Source organism: Chrysemys picta, chromosome 2, assembly GCF_011386835.1.
Source record: "Chrysemys picta bellii isolate R12L10 chromosome 2, ASM1138683v2, whole genome shotgun sequence".
Classification (NCBI taxonomy): domain Eukaryota; kingdom Metazoa; phylum Chordata; order Testudines; family Emydidae; genus Chrysemys; species Chrysemys picta.
The window spans coordinates 74,998,437-75,015,364 of NC_088792.1; the positions used below are offsets into that span (position 1 = coordinate 74,998,437).

Below are 16,928 nucleotides of genomic sequence, written 5' to 3' on the forward strand. Positions count from 1 at the left end.
CTCGCGCGCCGCTGCTCGCCCTCCCTCCCAGGCTCTCAAACCCAGGAGGGCGGGGGAGGTCCCGAGTGGCCGTGGCGTGCGAAACAGCTGATTCGCGCGCTGCAGCTGCTCGGGATCTCCTCCTCCCTCCCGGGTTTGACAGCCTGGGAGGGAGGGGGAGACCCTGAGTGGCCGCGGCGCATGCGCTGCTTCTCCCTCTCCCTCCATCCCTCCTAGGCTTGAGAGCCTGGGGGGGGGAGGAGGCAGGGCTGGGGATTTGGGAAAGGGGTGGAGTTGAGATGGGGCCGGGGGTGGGGTATGAAAAAAACTGGGGGGGCAGCCAAAATTGTTTTTGCTTGGGGCGGCAAAAATCCTAGAGCCGGCCCTGGTTGTGATGTCCCTGTGCCACAGAGCGGGATTACATGTTTTCCTTTAACCTTTCCCATTTTTCCCTTATTTTTTTAAATCAATTGCTGTTTAAATAAATTGTATTTGCTTTGAACTGTGTATAATGATCAGTGGGTCAGGAAAGCATCCAGTGCAGAGAGAGCACCCCAGAGTGGGGACACCCTAGCCCCGGCCCTAAGTGAGCATGACAAGGTTGGAGGTCGAGCCCCCCAGGAATCCTGGGCCCAGTCTTGTTGGGGTTATGAGGACTCTGCCACACAGGAGAGTGGAAGGGGAGCTCTCGGGGTCAGGCAGGCCTCTGGGTAAAGAAAGTGGGCGTTAGGACTCAGATCCTTTCACTAGGCCATTTCACTGGAGTAGTGTATAAGCTAGGGTTACCATAAGTCCGGTTTTTCCCGGACATGTCCGGCTTTTCGGCAATCAAACCCCCGTCCGGGGGGAATTGCCAAAAAGCCGAACATGTCCGGGAAAAATACTGGCCGGGCACTTCCTCTCCCGCGGCTGCTCTGCTCCTCCCCGGACTCAGACTTTGGCTCTGTTTAAGAGCCAAGCTGCCCGAGCCAGCGCTACCGGCTTCGGGCAACCCCCGTGCCTCCGGACCCTGCGCCGCCGGAGCAGAGCAGCTGGAGCCGGGGAGGAGAAGTGCCCAGCCGGTGGCTCGGGGTCCGGAGGCAAGGGGGGCTGCCCGAAGCCGGTAGCACTGGCTCGGGCAGCTTGGCTCTTAAACAGAGCCGAAGTCTGAGTCCGGGGAGGAGCAGAGCAGCTGGAGCCAGGGAGAAGTGCCCGGCCGGGGGCGCAGGGTCCGGAGGCATAGGGGCTGCCCGAAGCCCGAGTGCTACTGGCTTCATGGTTTGCCGGGCAGCCTCCTGACCCTGCGCTCCCAGCTGGGCGCTTCCCCTCTTGGGCTCCAGCTGTGCTGGGGAAGCGCCGGCCGGGGGCACAGGGTCTGGAGGCTGCCCGGCAAACCGTAAAGCCGGTAGCGCTCGGGCAGCCCTTTTCGCGTGGCTGGGAGGGAGGAGGGGGAGTTAGGGCGGGGACTTTGGGGAAGGGGCGGGGAAAGGGCGGGGCTAGGGCCCGTGGAGTGTCCTCTTTTTTTATTTTTTAAACATGGTAACCCTAGTATAAGCCAGGAAAGTTCCGCACAGTAGCGGGACCATTCCCCTGCTTACAAAAGGGAAAACAATCCTAACAACTAGAGGATGTACCCTTATTACTCATTAATCTAACCATCACCTCCCTGGCAGCCCCATGGAAGAGTTACTCCAGCTTTAGACAGGGATAACTTTCACTTACCTCCGCAGGTTGAAGGTTTGAAAGTCAAAAGAACATGGAACTATTCTCCTCTGGTGTTATTCTGCAACTTGTTGCCATTGAGCTGTGGTTGAGTTTTGGTTAAATTCATGGAGCAGAACCTTTTTGTTTTATTTATGTTTACATTTATAAAATCTAAATATTTCAAACCTGCTGAAGAGCCAGGATTTATGACTTTCCAGGACTTGTGAATGTATTTTCAACATATACTTGGTCAGATAAATAATATACCTCCTCCACAAATACCTATTATGCTGTAGAATATAATTACCAAAACTATAAATAATCCAATCCTTGGTTTGTATGGATTGTATGAGTTACTACAGGATTCTATGTCAATTCACAGATAGAGAATGTTTTAACTATTGCTAGGAGGAAAGGAATGGAACTCTATTACCATTAAGATTATGAGACAACAATTTCAGTGATATTCAAAAATAATAGAGAAAAGGCCATCATGTCCCCTCCCCCCACTGCATATATGTAGTGCAACATATTATTTTATACACTAGGTAAAATAACATGGGGTTCAAATATGCAATAACCAATCACAATAGAGAGGGTTAAGGACAGAGTTTCAGACAATTTTCCTGTCAGAATTCTAATGTTCCTCAGGTACAATTTTGGGCATATGTTTTAAAGTTGCACTGCATTTTTCTATATAAACATGTAGGTAGGCAGAAAGACAATGCAGTAAACTCAAGGCAAGACTGCCTCTCAGTGGTAGTATGCTTTTATACAGTATGACTACATATTTTTTAAATATTCTGAATGTATATTTTCATAATTCAGAGGTAAAGCACCATTAAATCATCTTCATTTAAAATGACACAATTATTAGGAATCAATACTTTTTAGTACATTAGATTTAATACCACTCAAGGAACTCTCCTCTGCATATTATTTGACATAACTGACTCCTGCTAGAAAATTACAGTATTCGAATATTACTACGTTTTTATCTATTACAGTAGAATGGTCAGTCGGGGGGTGTGTGTGTGTGTGTATGTGTTTTAAACAAGGGAGGTTGACTTTTGTAGCCAGGCTTACTGTTGCTATTCTCTGTTACTCAGAATGTATATTTGGTTTTGCATCTTAAGCAATAAAAATAATGTAGCAGTCCATTTGCTATTATGAACCTGTATTTAAAAAAAAAATAAAGAGAGGACTCTGAAGTGCCTGGTAGGCCAGCTGAATGTTCCACGCTGCATTTCCATTCAGTCACAGAGGACACTGCATTAAAACCCTGCAGTTCTTTGGAATATTTTTCATGCTCAGAGGCTGCTTTCAAATCCAATCATAAAACCCTACCTGTGACTGGTTTCCGTCTGACCACTTTGGGGAGACTGGAGAGATGCATGCCAGCCATATACCGCACTACAGGACTAGACACATGAGCATTATTCAAGCATGCACAGCATCCCTAACACTGTAATTGAGTACTGATAGGGGACAAGTGAGCTCCTGGTGCAAGAAGAGCCTAAAACATTTGTTTAAGATGATCATGGAGAGGTTAGTATCTCCCAGTCATAAGAGAGATAGGTGTTTCTGGACTAAGCTGCAGCGGTGTGCTGACCGGAGAATGTATTTGGCCCTCTCCTCATCTGACCCATCTTTTCTGGCAACCAGTCTCTTATTTGTACCTCTTGCACTTTGTCACTGTTTCCTGTTTCACAATGTGCACTGTGAAGCTGGTACTTTTACACAGGCTGGAGCAGCACTTCAAAGGAGGCACTGTAGCATGTAGTGCAAAGGATTTTAGGCTTTGTCATGCTGGAAGACTGTCTGCCACACAGACCTGCAATGGGAGGCCCTCCCCTTGTGTGTACCCACAACAAGTGGAGAGAGAGAGACTATAGTCTGAAGCAGGCTTGTTGTTCACTTACAACCAAATGAAACCCACAGAAGAGATGGCCACTTCAACTTTGTACCTTCACTGGCATAGGGTGACCAGCTAACAACTGTGAAAAAATGGGATGGGGTGGGGGGTAAAAGGTGCCTATATAAGAAAAAGTTCCAAAAAACGGGACTGTCCCTTTAAAAACGGGACATCTGGTCCTCATTAGATGTGGTACCTAAAGTATCTGTATATCTTGCTTTTCCAATTGACTTTAACAGTTGCAGTCTCTCTTACATCATCATAGATCTAATTGTACTTTTTTTAAAAGGTGACATTGTATGCTCTGCAATATTAGGTGCACACGGTATACTTATGATTGGTAAAACCTGATAGTTGTGTTCAGGGAGTTTACATTAGCAACTGTTTTACACAACTGTGTGATTCCAAATTAATTCACTAGAATCCCCCATTCTTGACGTTTGGTGAACAAGGCTGGTGAACAAGGTGAACTGGGCTGAAACCCACTGTGGCCACAGAAATTCCACTTACTAACTGTTACTTTGTCTTTATCCCCCAGCATGATATTGTTTGGAGTGATGTCTCTATGGACAATCCTCTTCTCCTTGTGCAAGTAACGGAGAGCTAGACACAGCTTCAAAACAAAAAGACATATAAAGAATTTTAACTGCAACCCAAATAAAAATCACATAAAATTATGTTAACATTTTATGACATGAGTGCTTCGGCACTACAAGTATTATTTTATAAATTTATTAGTCCAACATATACAAACGGCTCTACACATTTTATAAAGAAAGGTCACAAATTAAAATGCATGTCCTTACTTGTATAAATATATTCCATATTCTATCTTCTGTAAACTGTTGTTGCCTTTCCTTCAAAGAATTAAAGTGTTCTCCCAGCGGTGCCCCTTCTATGAGCTCCATTACTATGTAGAGCCTGTCATCTATGCACAACAAAAGGAAATGGCAATCCCAAAAGAATATTACATTCATATATCCAGCATATCCACAGAAAACATGATCTTGGTCAAAATGTACATATATGATTGTTATTTTATTACTCTGCTTAAATTATTTGTATGTGCAAATATATTTTAATGACTACTCTTGTTCTTGTCATTCAAATTCGTTCTTCAGAGTCACATCTGCTGCAACACCTACAAGAAATTAGATAGCTAATAACAACAGCCAGGGAGGACAGCTGCCTATAGTTCATGCATACAAAAAGGGACTGGGGGGAGAAATGGAATGAATAATTCATGTATCAGTCACCACCCTGTATTATGATCTCTTTCCCATCCTCAGCATCTCAATTTTGTTTTTCAGACTGTAAATTCTTTAGAGCAGGGTGTGTCTTATATGTTTGGACAGAGCCTAGCACATTACGGGTGCTACTGCAACGTAAATCAATGTAAATAATAGCTATTGTTATTTACAGGCTGCTATAGCCAATTTTTAAACCAACACTTAGGTCTAAATCTGTCTGAGCTGTAGTGCTATTCTTAAGAGAAAATTAACTCCTACTGTTCAAGTTGGATAGGATCTTTCCTGGAACTACTAAGTACTTTTATTATGCTATTATTTCTTCAAGACAAACAACATGGTTTTTGGTCACTAAGTTTTTACTCACTTTCCAGGAAGGTTCTGTAATATCGTACAACATTGGGATGATAAAGCTACAATAAGAACAAAAATTAGACAGTTGGAATTAATGTTAGATTGAGGGCACAATTTTGATAACATCAATCTATAAAATGAACGGAATAGCAATAGTTTTAAGACAAATATTATAAAAGTTTCCGAAATTTGTATTCCAAAAAATTTCTGGATTTCAGAGGGTTGTAACTAATTCTATCTGATAAATGTGCTTTGCCTTATGGGGGCATATCAGACAGGATTTCCTCTCCCCATTTGCCCAGATGGCATAAGGACTCCCTAATCACAGTCACTCTAGGAGTTGACATTGTTCACCTTTCTCCCAGTTTCAGACTTGGAGGGAAGGTATATTACAAAAAGGGGTGTTGAAGATTACTCTCCTTCCCCAGCAAAACCAGGAAGTTCGGAGAACAAACAAGATGATTCTGACTTAGCCCCTAACAGTGGAAGGAATGGAGCAAAGAAATACTGGGGCAAAGTCATTAAGCCTGCACAAAGTCCCCTTTGCTTCAACAGACAACCCTAAATCTGATTTGCATTCAATATTGTTTTTAATTTAAAAATCACATTTAGGTTGAAGAGGAGAACTTGTAAGTCACAACAGTGACTTTTTCTGAATAAAATCTGACAATTTCAAAGCCAAGAAAACTTAATATGGAATAGAAACACTGGCCAACTTTTCATTGGGCTGTTGCTAACAGATTATGCTTTATTAAAGGAATTCTTTTAAATTGTTGAATACATCAGTTAACAAGCTCAGAATTTCCAAATAACAATAAGGGTTTGTTTACACTGCAGCTAATACTGAATTGTTTGTAATGTTTGGAGTCATGTAGATGGGCCACTGGCATTTTTTACATGGTGTTGATCAGACCAAAAACACCAGCAGCAGCTGGCAGCCTATATACACTAGGGCTCCCCAAAACACACTTGAGCTGCTGTTAGTGATGGTGAGAAATTTTTAGAAAATGTCCCCTAGTGAAGGGTTTATGACACTTACCTGTTCTTTGATGATTGTTAATTCAGAGACAATGTTCTTTACACTGCTGTCTCTGTCTTTTTTGTCCTTTCCAAATGCTGGATTATGTAAATTGACTTCTTTCATTGCTAGTAGATTTTGGCCACTATGTTTTCTAACCTACAGGGGGGGAAATGTGTAAAAAATTAACAAAAAAGGATTGTGTCAAAAAGGACATTAATCATATATATGTGGTGAGTTAACTGAGTCTAAATCTCTCTCTCAAATTCTAAAGTCATTATTCTTTCTGTAGTTAGTGTGATATCAGCTTAAAAAGTGTTGGAGACCAATGATGCAGTTAGCAGTGTCCTGCAGGGTTTGCTTAGATGTTTTAAATAACTTCATAGATGCTCTGTGTGGGGCTTTGCAGAAACAGTGGTGTGAATCCCTGCAGATTACACAGATTTGTCACACTTTCTAGCAGACAGAACTGCTGTCTGTGAAAAGTAGTACAAAGAAAAAGAGTAATAATAAAGATCACTGTTGTTCTGAGAAACATATTGGCCATTTTTCTACAAATGGTGTCAAACAGATTCACAATAAACCTAAAAAGTGGTGGAAAATACCACAGAAATGTCAACAGAAAATTGTTAGTTAATATCAAAAAGCAAGTTTACCTTATAAACACTTCCAAAAGCTCCACTGCCAAGATGATCTAAAATCGCATAATTGCTTATGTATTTTGATGGTGCTTTATTTTGATTAATGCTTTCAATATTTTCAGCAATTTGCTTCAGTTCATCCTCCTAATTATAAAAAAAATTTAAAAATGTAATTTTGATGATTTATATGTGCAGCAATCTGAAAAGAATAGTTATTTATTAACCTTATGAAAAAATTAGAAATGTTGTGCTTACCAGTAATGAATTTAGCTTTGATACCAGCTCTTCATAAGCACTGATATTACGAACATAATGTCCAATATCAATGAAGATCTCAAACAAATCAGTCGGGAAGAGTCTAAAAATGTTTAACATTTTTATAAATTTAGAGAGTGTTCATAACAGATTACACACCGTGAAGACTTTTTTAACTAATGTATTGCTACTCCTTATTTTATAACCTTCTAAATAATTATTATTTTTGACCAGCCATTCAAATGTTCCTAATCTCAAATAGCCACCATCTGGGACTACAAGGAACTTCCAAAGGTCCCAGCTGAGATTAGGACATCATTTTGCGGGATACTGCATAAACATAGATCCTACTCCAGACAAAGGTGGAGATTCACTGAAGTCAATGGAGCTCCATGTGGATGCAATGGTGTATCTATGCAATTCTGTACAGGTTCTCATATTGCCCCATCGCTGTATTATCTCAGCAACTTCCAGTAGAGCATTAAATGATATGACTAATACCTGTTTATGTGCAGGATTGGGGCTATAATCCTTATCCCAGATTTACAATCAAAAAGACACAAAACAGACAAAGGGTAGGAAATGGATTTTCAACACACAAGCCAATAAAATAGTGAAGAATTGGCAAAGCCTTGTTAGTTACACGTTTGGTTAGTGTTTTTTTGTTTCTTTTTTTCAACAGGAGCTATAGGGAGGGTGAGGAATGGCAGGAATGGAAATCAGGAAGTAAAGGAATTGCAAAGCAAAGGATGAGGAAATGGCTCAGTTATATTTCCCAGCACCCAGCCCACGTAAACAGGCTTGATGTAGGATCAGTTCTCAAAAGGGATGGGTAAAGAAAGAATCCACTCCTCCCCAACTGCTCCATATCTGGTACTGTAGTTCTGAGGTTCCATGTTGCTTCTCATGCAACTACGCTAATCTTCTGGGAAAAGGCTGATGGACCTACACAGTGGCAGATCCAACAGTCCTAATTTCACTCCACCTCCAGCTTGCTCCAAAGCTTGCTATCTGGAAACACAAGAGCAGCCTCTATAGGGCTGGGTTCTGTAGAGTTCCTACGATGCAGGCCCCCTCCACTAACTCTCTAAATCCTGCCTTATACAGCAGTACTGCAATGGTTCAATTGCAGGCACAGCCAGCCATTTGCGGCTGTAGAGAAGAGTGGAGGATATGCACGCTCAGATTTTGTTTGTTTGTTTTTTTCTTGTTCTCTGGAAATCAGTTACTACATTTGAAAACTGAGCATGACATTAATTGAGAAACCATACCTTTTAAAGAGATGTCTATTTCTTTCCATACTGAAGAGAAACCTCAAGGCTCTGAAAGCATAACACTGGGGTGGAAGAAATGTTTAAATTAATAACAAATTATGTACAAATTAAAACGCTGCTCATAAAACAGCAAGGGCCCTAAACATATTTTTTTAACCTTAATTTTTAAGTAACTAAGTAGGCCAGGCTATCAGCATAGTAATCATCCTCAATAAACCAAAAATAAACAGCTCTATACTTTAGTCACAAGCCATCTGGTCAGTGCATGCTGTATTTCCAATGTGGGCAGGCTCTCTTGAAAAAAAACTATGGATCAGCATAGCTACACTAGATTCCGAATAATTTTATTTCTGCACTGCTGAATTTTTGAGCCACATTCTGCTTGATGACTCCGGTGCAGCCCAATGGGGTTACACTTACGTAACAGGGAGCAGAATTTGGCCCTTTTTTCTGGAAACTGAAGTGTAGAGCCCTAAAAATGTCAACAGGAGACAAAAACAAAAACAAACAAACAAAAAGCCCTAAGTCTACAAGAATCTGAAGATCAGCCACAAGAATACACTTGATCTAGTTTACAAAATTGATGCACATAGTTCAGTTTCTATATAATCACTATTAGAGAAAATAAGCATAAAAAAATCATGACAGGCATGGGTGAAATTAGAGTCTCTTAGTTAATATAGAGATTTTTAGGTAACTCTACTTGAGTTCTCCCCATCTAAGCCAATGCAAAAACTAGCTAACTAAACAAAGATGACTGCAATGTGTAAGTCAAAGGAAAATGAGTTACCAAGACTCTGAAATAGTGGAAACAATAATATAGATCTAAATAATATTCAAACTGTTAGATTACATTCGTGACTAAAAACCCTATTATGGGTCCAATCCAGTCATCCTTACTCAGACGGTAGGAGTTTTGCCTGAGTAATGACTGCAAAACAATGAAGGAGATAGAAGCTAACCACTATTTTTGAGGGAAGCAGGGCATGAAGCACCAATACTGCAAGCAAACACTCTTATTTAAAGAGCACTGTTTTTTCTTAATCTAAAATAATTGCCCTTTGAACACAGGAGAAACATCCATCTTGTAGTTCCAATATTCTTCTGAGACTCACACAGTCAGAGGGGTCTGTCAGTGTGGAGTAACTTGCAGGATTGGAGCCATAGTTATTACTTTGAAGGTTCTCCTTTTTAGTGACTGTGCATAGACCCTAATGTAGGAAGGAAGCAGGGTTATATGACTGAAGCACAGGACTGAAAATCAAGAGATCTGTCCTCCATTCACAGCTCTACCACAGACCTTCCTGTGTGACAGTCAGTTACCTCCCTATTCATTTATTTCCTACCTGTAAAATGAGAATACTACTACTTTCCTTCCTCACAGCAGTATTCTGAGCTTAACACTTTAATGTCTGTAAAAAGCTTCAGATTTAAGGCAGCATATTCTTTACATACTGAATGAATGGGTAAAGAATGATTGTGAGATCATAACTACTCCCCAAGTAATGAATTGTGATTCCTAAAGAAGTAGAAAGAATGAAGAGACTGATTAACAAGACAAAGGTCTTGGGTCAAATTGTAAGAAAAAGCCCATGAAATTAATAAAATTCACAAATATCCTGGAAATCAATAATTATGGGAAAGGAACTATAGAAAAGCAGCATGAGATGTTAAACATGGTTTGGATTAAAGATAGATTTCTTATCATTTGCCTGGATGTGGTGGGATTTCTGTTTAGTATATCAGCACTGTCATAATAAAACCCTTGTTACTAAATTAACTGATGTCACTTTATATTTAAACCATACTACATTCACTCATGATCTATTGTAAAATATGATCTCTTGTAACTTTATGCTGAAGTACTAAATTGGAGTTAACAACACACTTGGTAAATTAATCTAATTAAAAATATGTATATATTTGAAGCTATTGTTAAACAGATGCCTAACTGCATTAAATTAGTTTCATAAAAAGATTATATAAATTTACTCCCTCTTTAATTTCCTTCAAAGGATAATGTTACAAAAAGTTTTAAATTAATTTAGGTATTATTAAAAAAAACTTTAGTGCAGATGATAGGCACTAGTTAACGTTTGAGATTGCAGTCTCATCTGTTAATCCATAAAGAGTATATGCAGCATACATCAGCAGTGTAAGATCCCCAAACCACTTCTCCAGTGTGTCTCAAGCCTGATCTGGAAGGACTACTGTGGGAAAAGGCAATAAGAACGGCCATCTTTCCCTCTCTACTAAGATTTGAGTGACATGGACAACTACTCACTAGAAATCAGAAAGACACCAAACTCAGTTCTCAGAGGCCACAGAATAGCAGTCAGATAGTTAAAAACTATTGATCACTACCAACCTGGGTTGACTCTAACCAATGAATTTACATAAAATTACATAACGAACACAGAAGCCATCTGATCTTTAGCAAACAAAGATTGATCATCCTGCATTTTAATTTACATTACTTTATGTTGTGTTTTGCTATACTATATTTAATAATCACAGCAAGGTGCTCCCACTCAAAAGAACTGAAGTCAGTAGCATTGTGTCGAGCGTTTATCGGCTTTCAGTGAAAGACATAGGCTTGACAAAGGGAGAATGTACATTGGGCTGTCTGGAAAGTGGGATTTCATCACATCTAAGGCTATGTCTACACTACGCAGCTTTTAGTGACATGGCTGTGCCGCTACAGCCGTGCCACTAAAAGGCACGCAGTGTAGCCGCTGTTTGTCGGCTCTCCTGCCAACAAAAAACTTCCACCCCCAAGGAGCGGCTGTAGTGTTATCGGCAGGAGAGCGCTCCTGCTGACAAAACACTGTTCACACTGGCATTTATCATCGACAAAACTTTTGTCTTTCAGGGATGGAGGTTTTAACACCTCTGAACGACAAAAGTTTTGTCTTTCACTTGTCAGGGTAGACATAGCCTAAATATCCACTTTCTTCAATGTTACATAGGATACAAGAAGCATAAAGTGTTTTATAGCAGAATAAAAACACATAAGGTCATGATTTAACTTTTACTTTCCTGTGGTATAGCCATCTGCCATTTGTTTCATGGTTAATAAAGTTGCTACTGTATATTAAAATACCAAAAATCATAAGATAAATTTCCAAAATCTGTGTAAAGCTTTCAACGTGAAAGAGAATTACCTGTAATAAATTAGCTTTTACTGCATTCCTTTGTTTGTTTGGTAAAATCAGTTTCGCTATTGTATATACCCCATTTTCCTGGAAAAGAAACATAAAGGAAAGTCATCAATGTTAGTGCTGCTTTAGGACAGAAAGTGCAAACAAAATTAAATGTTACTTCATGTAAACAATTCAGAAGTTAATGTAAATTTGAAAAGTTCTTAGCCATCTATTATACACTAAGTTTTAAGGTAGGATCAGTGAAAAGCTCATAAGAGCAAAACCATCATTACATTCACTGTAAACTGATCCTGCACTTGAACCCTTGCAGATGGACCCTGAAGCCATGTTGAGCTGCAATGAAGTCAAAGGGATTGCACCACTAGAGCTCCCATCATCCACTGTGCATTTTGGAATGTCATGATCAGAGATTTATGCACCAAAAAAGCCCTGAACTGGAATAAAACCCTATGTGATAGTTTTGGAAATATATCTATGTCCCCGGTCTGATTCTGTGAAAATCATGTCGTAGATCAGACAAAAACAACAACAAAAAGAGATGTACTATTTTTAACATTTAATCTGACTTAAATATAAAAACAAAAAAATGGATTCCACTTAAGATAACATGTGTGACTCAGATAAAAATGGTTCCCTAAACCTATATGGTTTCTATAATTCTAGTGTTTACAGTGGCAGATTAATTTACGGGCCCAGAGAGCCTGTACTCAGGGTCCCTGGCCAATTTTGGGGCCCACTGCAGGAGCGCTGGAACCTGGGTAGAAGTGGGTGGGCCACCAATGCCAGAACTGTGACCCCATATCCTGCTCCTATTCTTCCCCTGCGGCCCTGACCCTCACTCCTCCTCTTCCCTGGGGTCCCACCAGAAGCCAGAGCCGGGCCATAGTAAGAGCCACCACGTGAGCCCCAGTTGCTGTGAGGAGCCCCAAACCCTCCAGCTGCCCGGGGCACACCGCCCAGGGCAGGTGGAGAGTCCGGGGCTCATCACAGAGGCCTGGGTTCCGTGGGCAGCCGTGGCTCTTACCACGGCCTGGCTCTGGCTTCTAGCCTGGCCAAGGGCCGGACTTGCGGGGGAGAGGAAGAGCAGGGTGTGGGGCCAATAGCAAGGGGTTGTGGTAAGCCTAAAACCATTTTGTGCCCAGGGCCCCGATAAATCTTCATCTGCCTCTGAGTGCTTAAGCTATACAAGGAGTTAATTTTTTTCAGACTCTTTTCTATTCCTCCTACTGCCCAGTAGGCACCGAAAGTATTCCAACACCCTGTGCCTGCTCTATCTAAGCACTCTCCTTCCCTTAACTCCAGTGGTTCTCAAATTGTGGGTCAGGACCCCAAAGTGGGTTGCAACCCCGTTTTAACGGGCTTGCAATGGTTGGCGTTAGACTGGCTGGGGCCTGGGCCCGAAGCTAAAGCCTGAGCCCCACCACCTGGGCCCAAAGTTGAAGCCCGAGCCCTTCTGCCTGGGCCTGAAGCCCGAGCCGCACCTCCTGGGGCCGAAGCTGAATCCTGAGCCCACCACCCGGGCCCAAAGCCTAAGTCCCACCGCCCGGGGCCCAAAGCCAAAGCCCGACCCCCACTACCTGGGCCCAAAGCCCAAGCCCCACCGCCCAAAGCCCAAGCCCGAGCCCCTCCACCTGGGCCCAAAGCCAAAGCCCAAACCCCATCACCTGGGCCCAAAGCCCAAGCCCCACCACCCAGGCCCAAAGCTGAAGCCTGAGCCCCTTTGCCCGGGCCCACTGCCCGGGCCCAAAGTCAAAGCCCGAGCCCTTCTGCCTGGGCCTGAAGCCCGAGGTACACTGCCAGGGGCCGAAGCTGAAGCCTAAGGCACACCACCCAGGCCCAAAGCCCAAGCTGCACCACCCGGGGCCGAAGCTGAAGCCTGAGGCCCACCGCCCAGGGCTCAGGCTTTGGCTTCAGCGTGGGGCGACAGGGCTCAGGTTACAAGCCCCATGCTTTGGGATGAAGCCCTTAGGCTTTGGCCCCCACATCTGGGGCGGTGAGGCTTGGGCAGGCTCATGCTTTGGTCCCCCATCCTGGGGTTGTGTAATAATTTTTGTTGTCAGAAGGGGATTTCAATTCAATGAAGTTTGAGAACCCCTGATCTACTCCCTTTAGGTACGTCTCTGGGTTTAAAGTGAATGTATTGATGGTTTCACACATGTATCATTCATGGTCTTGACTTAAAATTTAGTATATAATAGATGTCTATGATTTTTTTATTTGGCGTTAATTACTGAGATCTAGCATCTTGGGGTGTGCATGGGATCCATACAAGAGTCCACTAATTAAAACCATTTTTAGAACCATAAATTCTAGTCAATTAAAATGATGTCACTTGTTAAAATACCCAAGTCCAGAGATGAAATGCCAGAGTGTTCATGAGCCTTAGAATTTATGTTTGTCAGTCAATTCTAAGACAATTTTTTTCTACCCTGAATATGTCAAAAAGAAGGAAATAGATTTATGAGTTGACAGTTGTTAACCAAAAGAAACTCTCATCTGAGCAATCCTACTTATACACTAAAATATAGCAATATTGGCCATATTGCCCAGCCAGTTTTTAATGAGTTCTGCCTAAAAATTAATTATAGGATAGTGACTAATAAGAGTTAATAAGCCAAATGTCTACAAATAGGCATTTTGCATCCTTGTTCAATACTGGTAACCACACTAGCAGCAGAGTAGGGTCCTTTCATAAGGTATTATCCTGCTCCTGAGAGTTTTGCACTTGACTTCAGCAGAAGCAGACCCATAGTATTTAAGTGGGTGGCATGCCCATCAGTGTACCCTGTCCAGCACTTTGAGATCTATGGATGAAAAGCACTATATAACATCTAGGCATTATTATCTCCCAAGGAGGTGTAGCCTTCCAGTTATGGACACGTCCACGCTAGTATGTATCCTGCAGTCAGCAACACACACTTGCTGGGGCCATATATTTAGGGTGACCATACGTCCCGTTTTGTCCGGGAAAGTCCCTTTTTTAAGCCCTGTCCAGGCTGTCCTGACTTTTTTTTTCCCAAAAGGAGGGATTTGTCCCGTTTGCCTTTGCTGACTTGATCAGTTGGCAAGAGCAAACAGGACAAATGCCCATTTTTGTCAAAAAAGGGGTTGCAGTATGGAGGGGACCAGTGGAGATGCCAGCCCCCCACAGGGGGACTTGGCAACAACCTCCTGAGGGGACCCCCACAGGTTTCCAGTGACCAGGCAACAGCCTCACGTGGGGAGGGTGTGCCTCAGGTGAGCGGCTGGGGGTGTCCCATTTTCTCTTTGGGAAATATGGTCACCCTACATGTACTGTACTCCCTTCATAAGGGCAATAAGCTGGACATTGTGGCTGCATGCCTTTGGCTGTCTTCCCCAGCAACTGCAGGCCAGGATGACTTCTAAGCTGGATGTACAGCTGGAAATGCTTTATTCCCACCTCCATATAATTCCCCTGGACAAAATCAAGAATTTGCAAAAGGTGTATGTAACAAAGTGGCTTGCCCTGTGGGCTGGAGAGCCTGGGGCTAAGCCAACCCTGGTAATGGAATGAGCCTCACCTGAAGAGACTCAGGCAATTCCCTATACAGTGTAGAAGGTGGCTGCATTAAAAAGGGGAAGCCCAGGGAGCTGTGCTGTGGACACTTCTGGGCCAAAAAGGAAAAGGCTCCTGCAGGACCAGTAAGCTTAGTGAATAAAGCCCAGTGTGACTAGGAGGCTGCTGTAGGGGTGGGAAACCTTGCCTGTGTTTGGGACTGGACGTCAGAGCCCCAGTGAAGGAGAGCTTGGAGGACTGGCTGGGAGATCAGATCAGGATGGAAGAAGAGCCCTAGGGGTGAAAGACAATGCCAGAGGTTATGGGCCTATTACTGTGAGATTCTGGGGCCTGTGATGTACAAGAGGTCAGACTAGATGATCATGATGGTCCAGTCTGGCTTTAATGTCTATGAGTTTATGAGAGTTATAAACAACCAGTAAAAATGCACAAGGAGACACAAGTAAATAAATAAGAGATATGAAAGTGATACCAGTGATACACTTAAACACCTTACCTTAACTGAATAAAGTCTTCCTACCTGTACTACTTGGTGAGCATTAGTGTCATTGAGCACCAGTTCAGTAATTGCAGCACAACAAGCTAGAATGAAAAATCATATATAAATATTCAGGATCTGATTCACAAAGGTACTTAGGTGCCTAAAGATGCAGATAGGTGCTTAACAGGATTTACAAAAGTACCTAAGCAAGTTAGGTGCCTACCTCCCATTGACTTACACTAGGAATATCAAGGAAGCAGTCATAAAAAGTACACCAGCAATATGTCCCAGACAGACTCTGATGTTAGGTGCATGCTATTTCTTTGAGAGGACCGTGATACTGAGACCTACTAAGCAATGTCACCTGAGCGCTACTGGGTCCTGAGAGGCGAAACTGAAAGTCTGAACGAGTTCTAATATATTATCCCCAGGATAAGCACATTATGAGTAGGCTTGGCAGAACTTAATTTGTATTTAATAATTTTGACAGCTATTATTGTTTATTTTAAGCATTTTTAAAATTTTTATCAATTTAAATTGTCACAGTTATGTAAAATTATAGATTTTAAGCATTTTTTCAGTTTTTAGCTATTTACATTTTCATAGCTGCAAGAAATCATGGGGGAAGGGTCACAAATGTGGGGGGGAGTCAGACAATTATTTAATGTCAGTAGACATTGAGATTTTAAAAGTTAAACCTTTATAACAGTTAAAACACAAATTGTCAACATGACATCAAAATATACAACATATATATTCTTAAATCAAATTCTAATAAGTTCTCAAGCAGCATTTTTCTTACTTTGGTTATCTGTAAATTTTGATTATTATTGATGTGTTGTCAGTTTGTGTATGTATGGTGGAATTGTGTTTACCAACATTTACTGATAAAATCTAATTCTTTCAAGGCTATTTATGAGTACACTAAAGTTGGATATGAAGTAAAACTTCAATAATTGAATTTAAATTTTCCTTGAGTTAAAGCAGGAGTTTAAAACAGAAACACCAGTTGAGCTCTTGAATACTACTTCCTTCATTTTGTGATGACAAATACATTGATATTACACATCTCAAAAACCTCACAGCTGACCTGATTCTCCTCCTCTGCAGAGTGAATGTACAATGATACCATTCTGATCTGATAACATTGCACCCCACTTTGCCCAAGTATAAATGACTATAAAAAATGTAAAGCTGTGGAAGATCAGGCCCAATATACATACCTGCTTGAAGGGAGAAAGTATTTTCTTGTATTTCTTGAGGACTTAAATCTTCTGACAAATGAAGCTGTTCGAGTCTCCCTGCTGCATTTGCACTAGATAAACTCCCAATAGAAGAACGATCAGAAACTAGATTTCTATCTCTGGAAAAACAAATCA

General features: G+C 41.8%; 1 protein-coding gene across 3 annotated transcripts in view; it reads right to left on the minus strand.

Moving 5' to 3' along the window:
- The window catches only part of NEK10 (NIMA related kinase 10), a 171,146-nt gene that overhangs the window by 110,694 nt on the left and 43,524 nt on the right, over positions 1–16,928 (minus strand). For all 3 annotated transcript variants that reach the window (XM_024107392.3, XM_042840319.2, XM_065583507.1), the window contains 10 exons: positions 16,773–16,912; positions 15,589–15,650; positions 11,531–11,608; positions 8,364–8,428; positions 7,093–7,195; positions 6,853–6,981; positions 6,218–6,355; positions 5,192–5,237; positions 4,384–4,505; positions 4,088–4,190 (listed from right to left, as the gene is read on the minus strand). In XM_024107392.3, the coding sequence (XP_023963160.1) occupies positions 4,088–4,190; positions 4,384–4,505; positions 5,192–5,237; positions 6,218–6,355; positions 6,853–6,981; positions 7,093–7,195; positions 8,364–8,428; positions 11,531–11,608; positions 15,589–15,650; positions 16,773–16,912 (986 nt within the window). The remainder of the gene's footprint in view (positions 1–4,087; positions 4,191–4,383; positions 4,506–5,191; positions 5,238–6,217; positions 6,356–6,852; positions 6,982–7,092; positions 7,196–8,363; positions 8,429–11,530; positions 11,609–15,588; positions 15,651–16,772; positions 16,913–16,928) is intronic.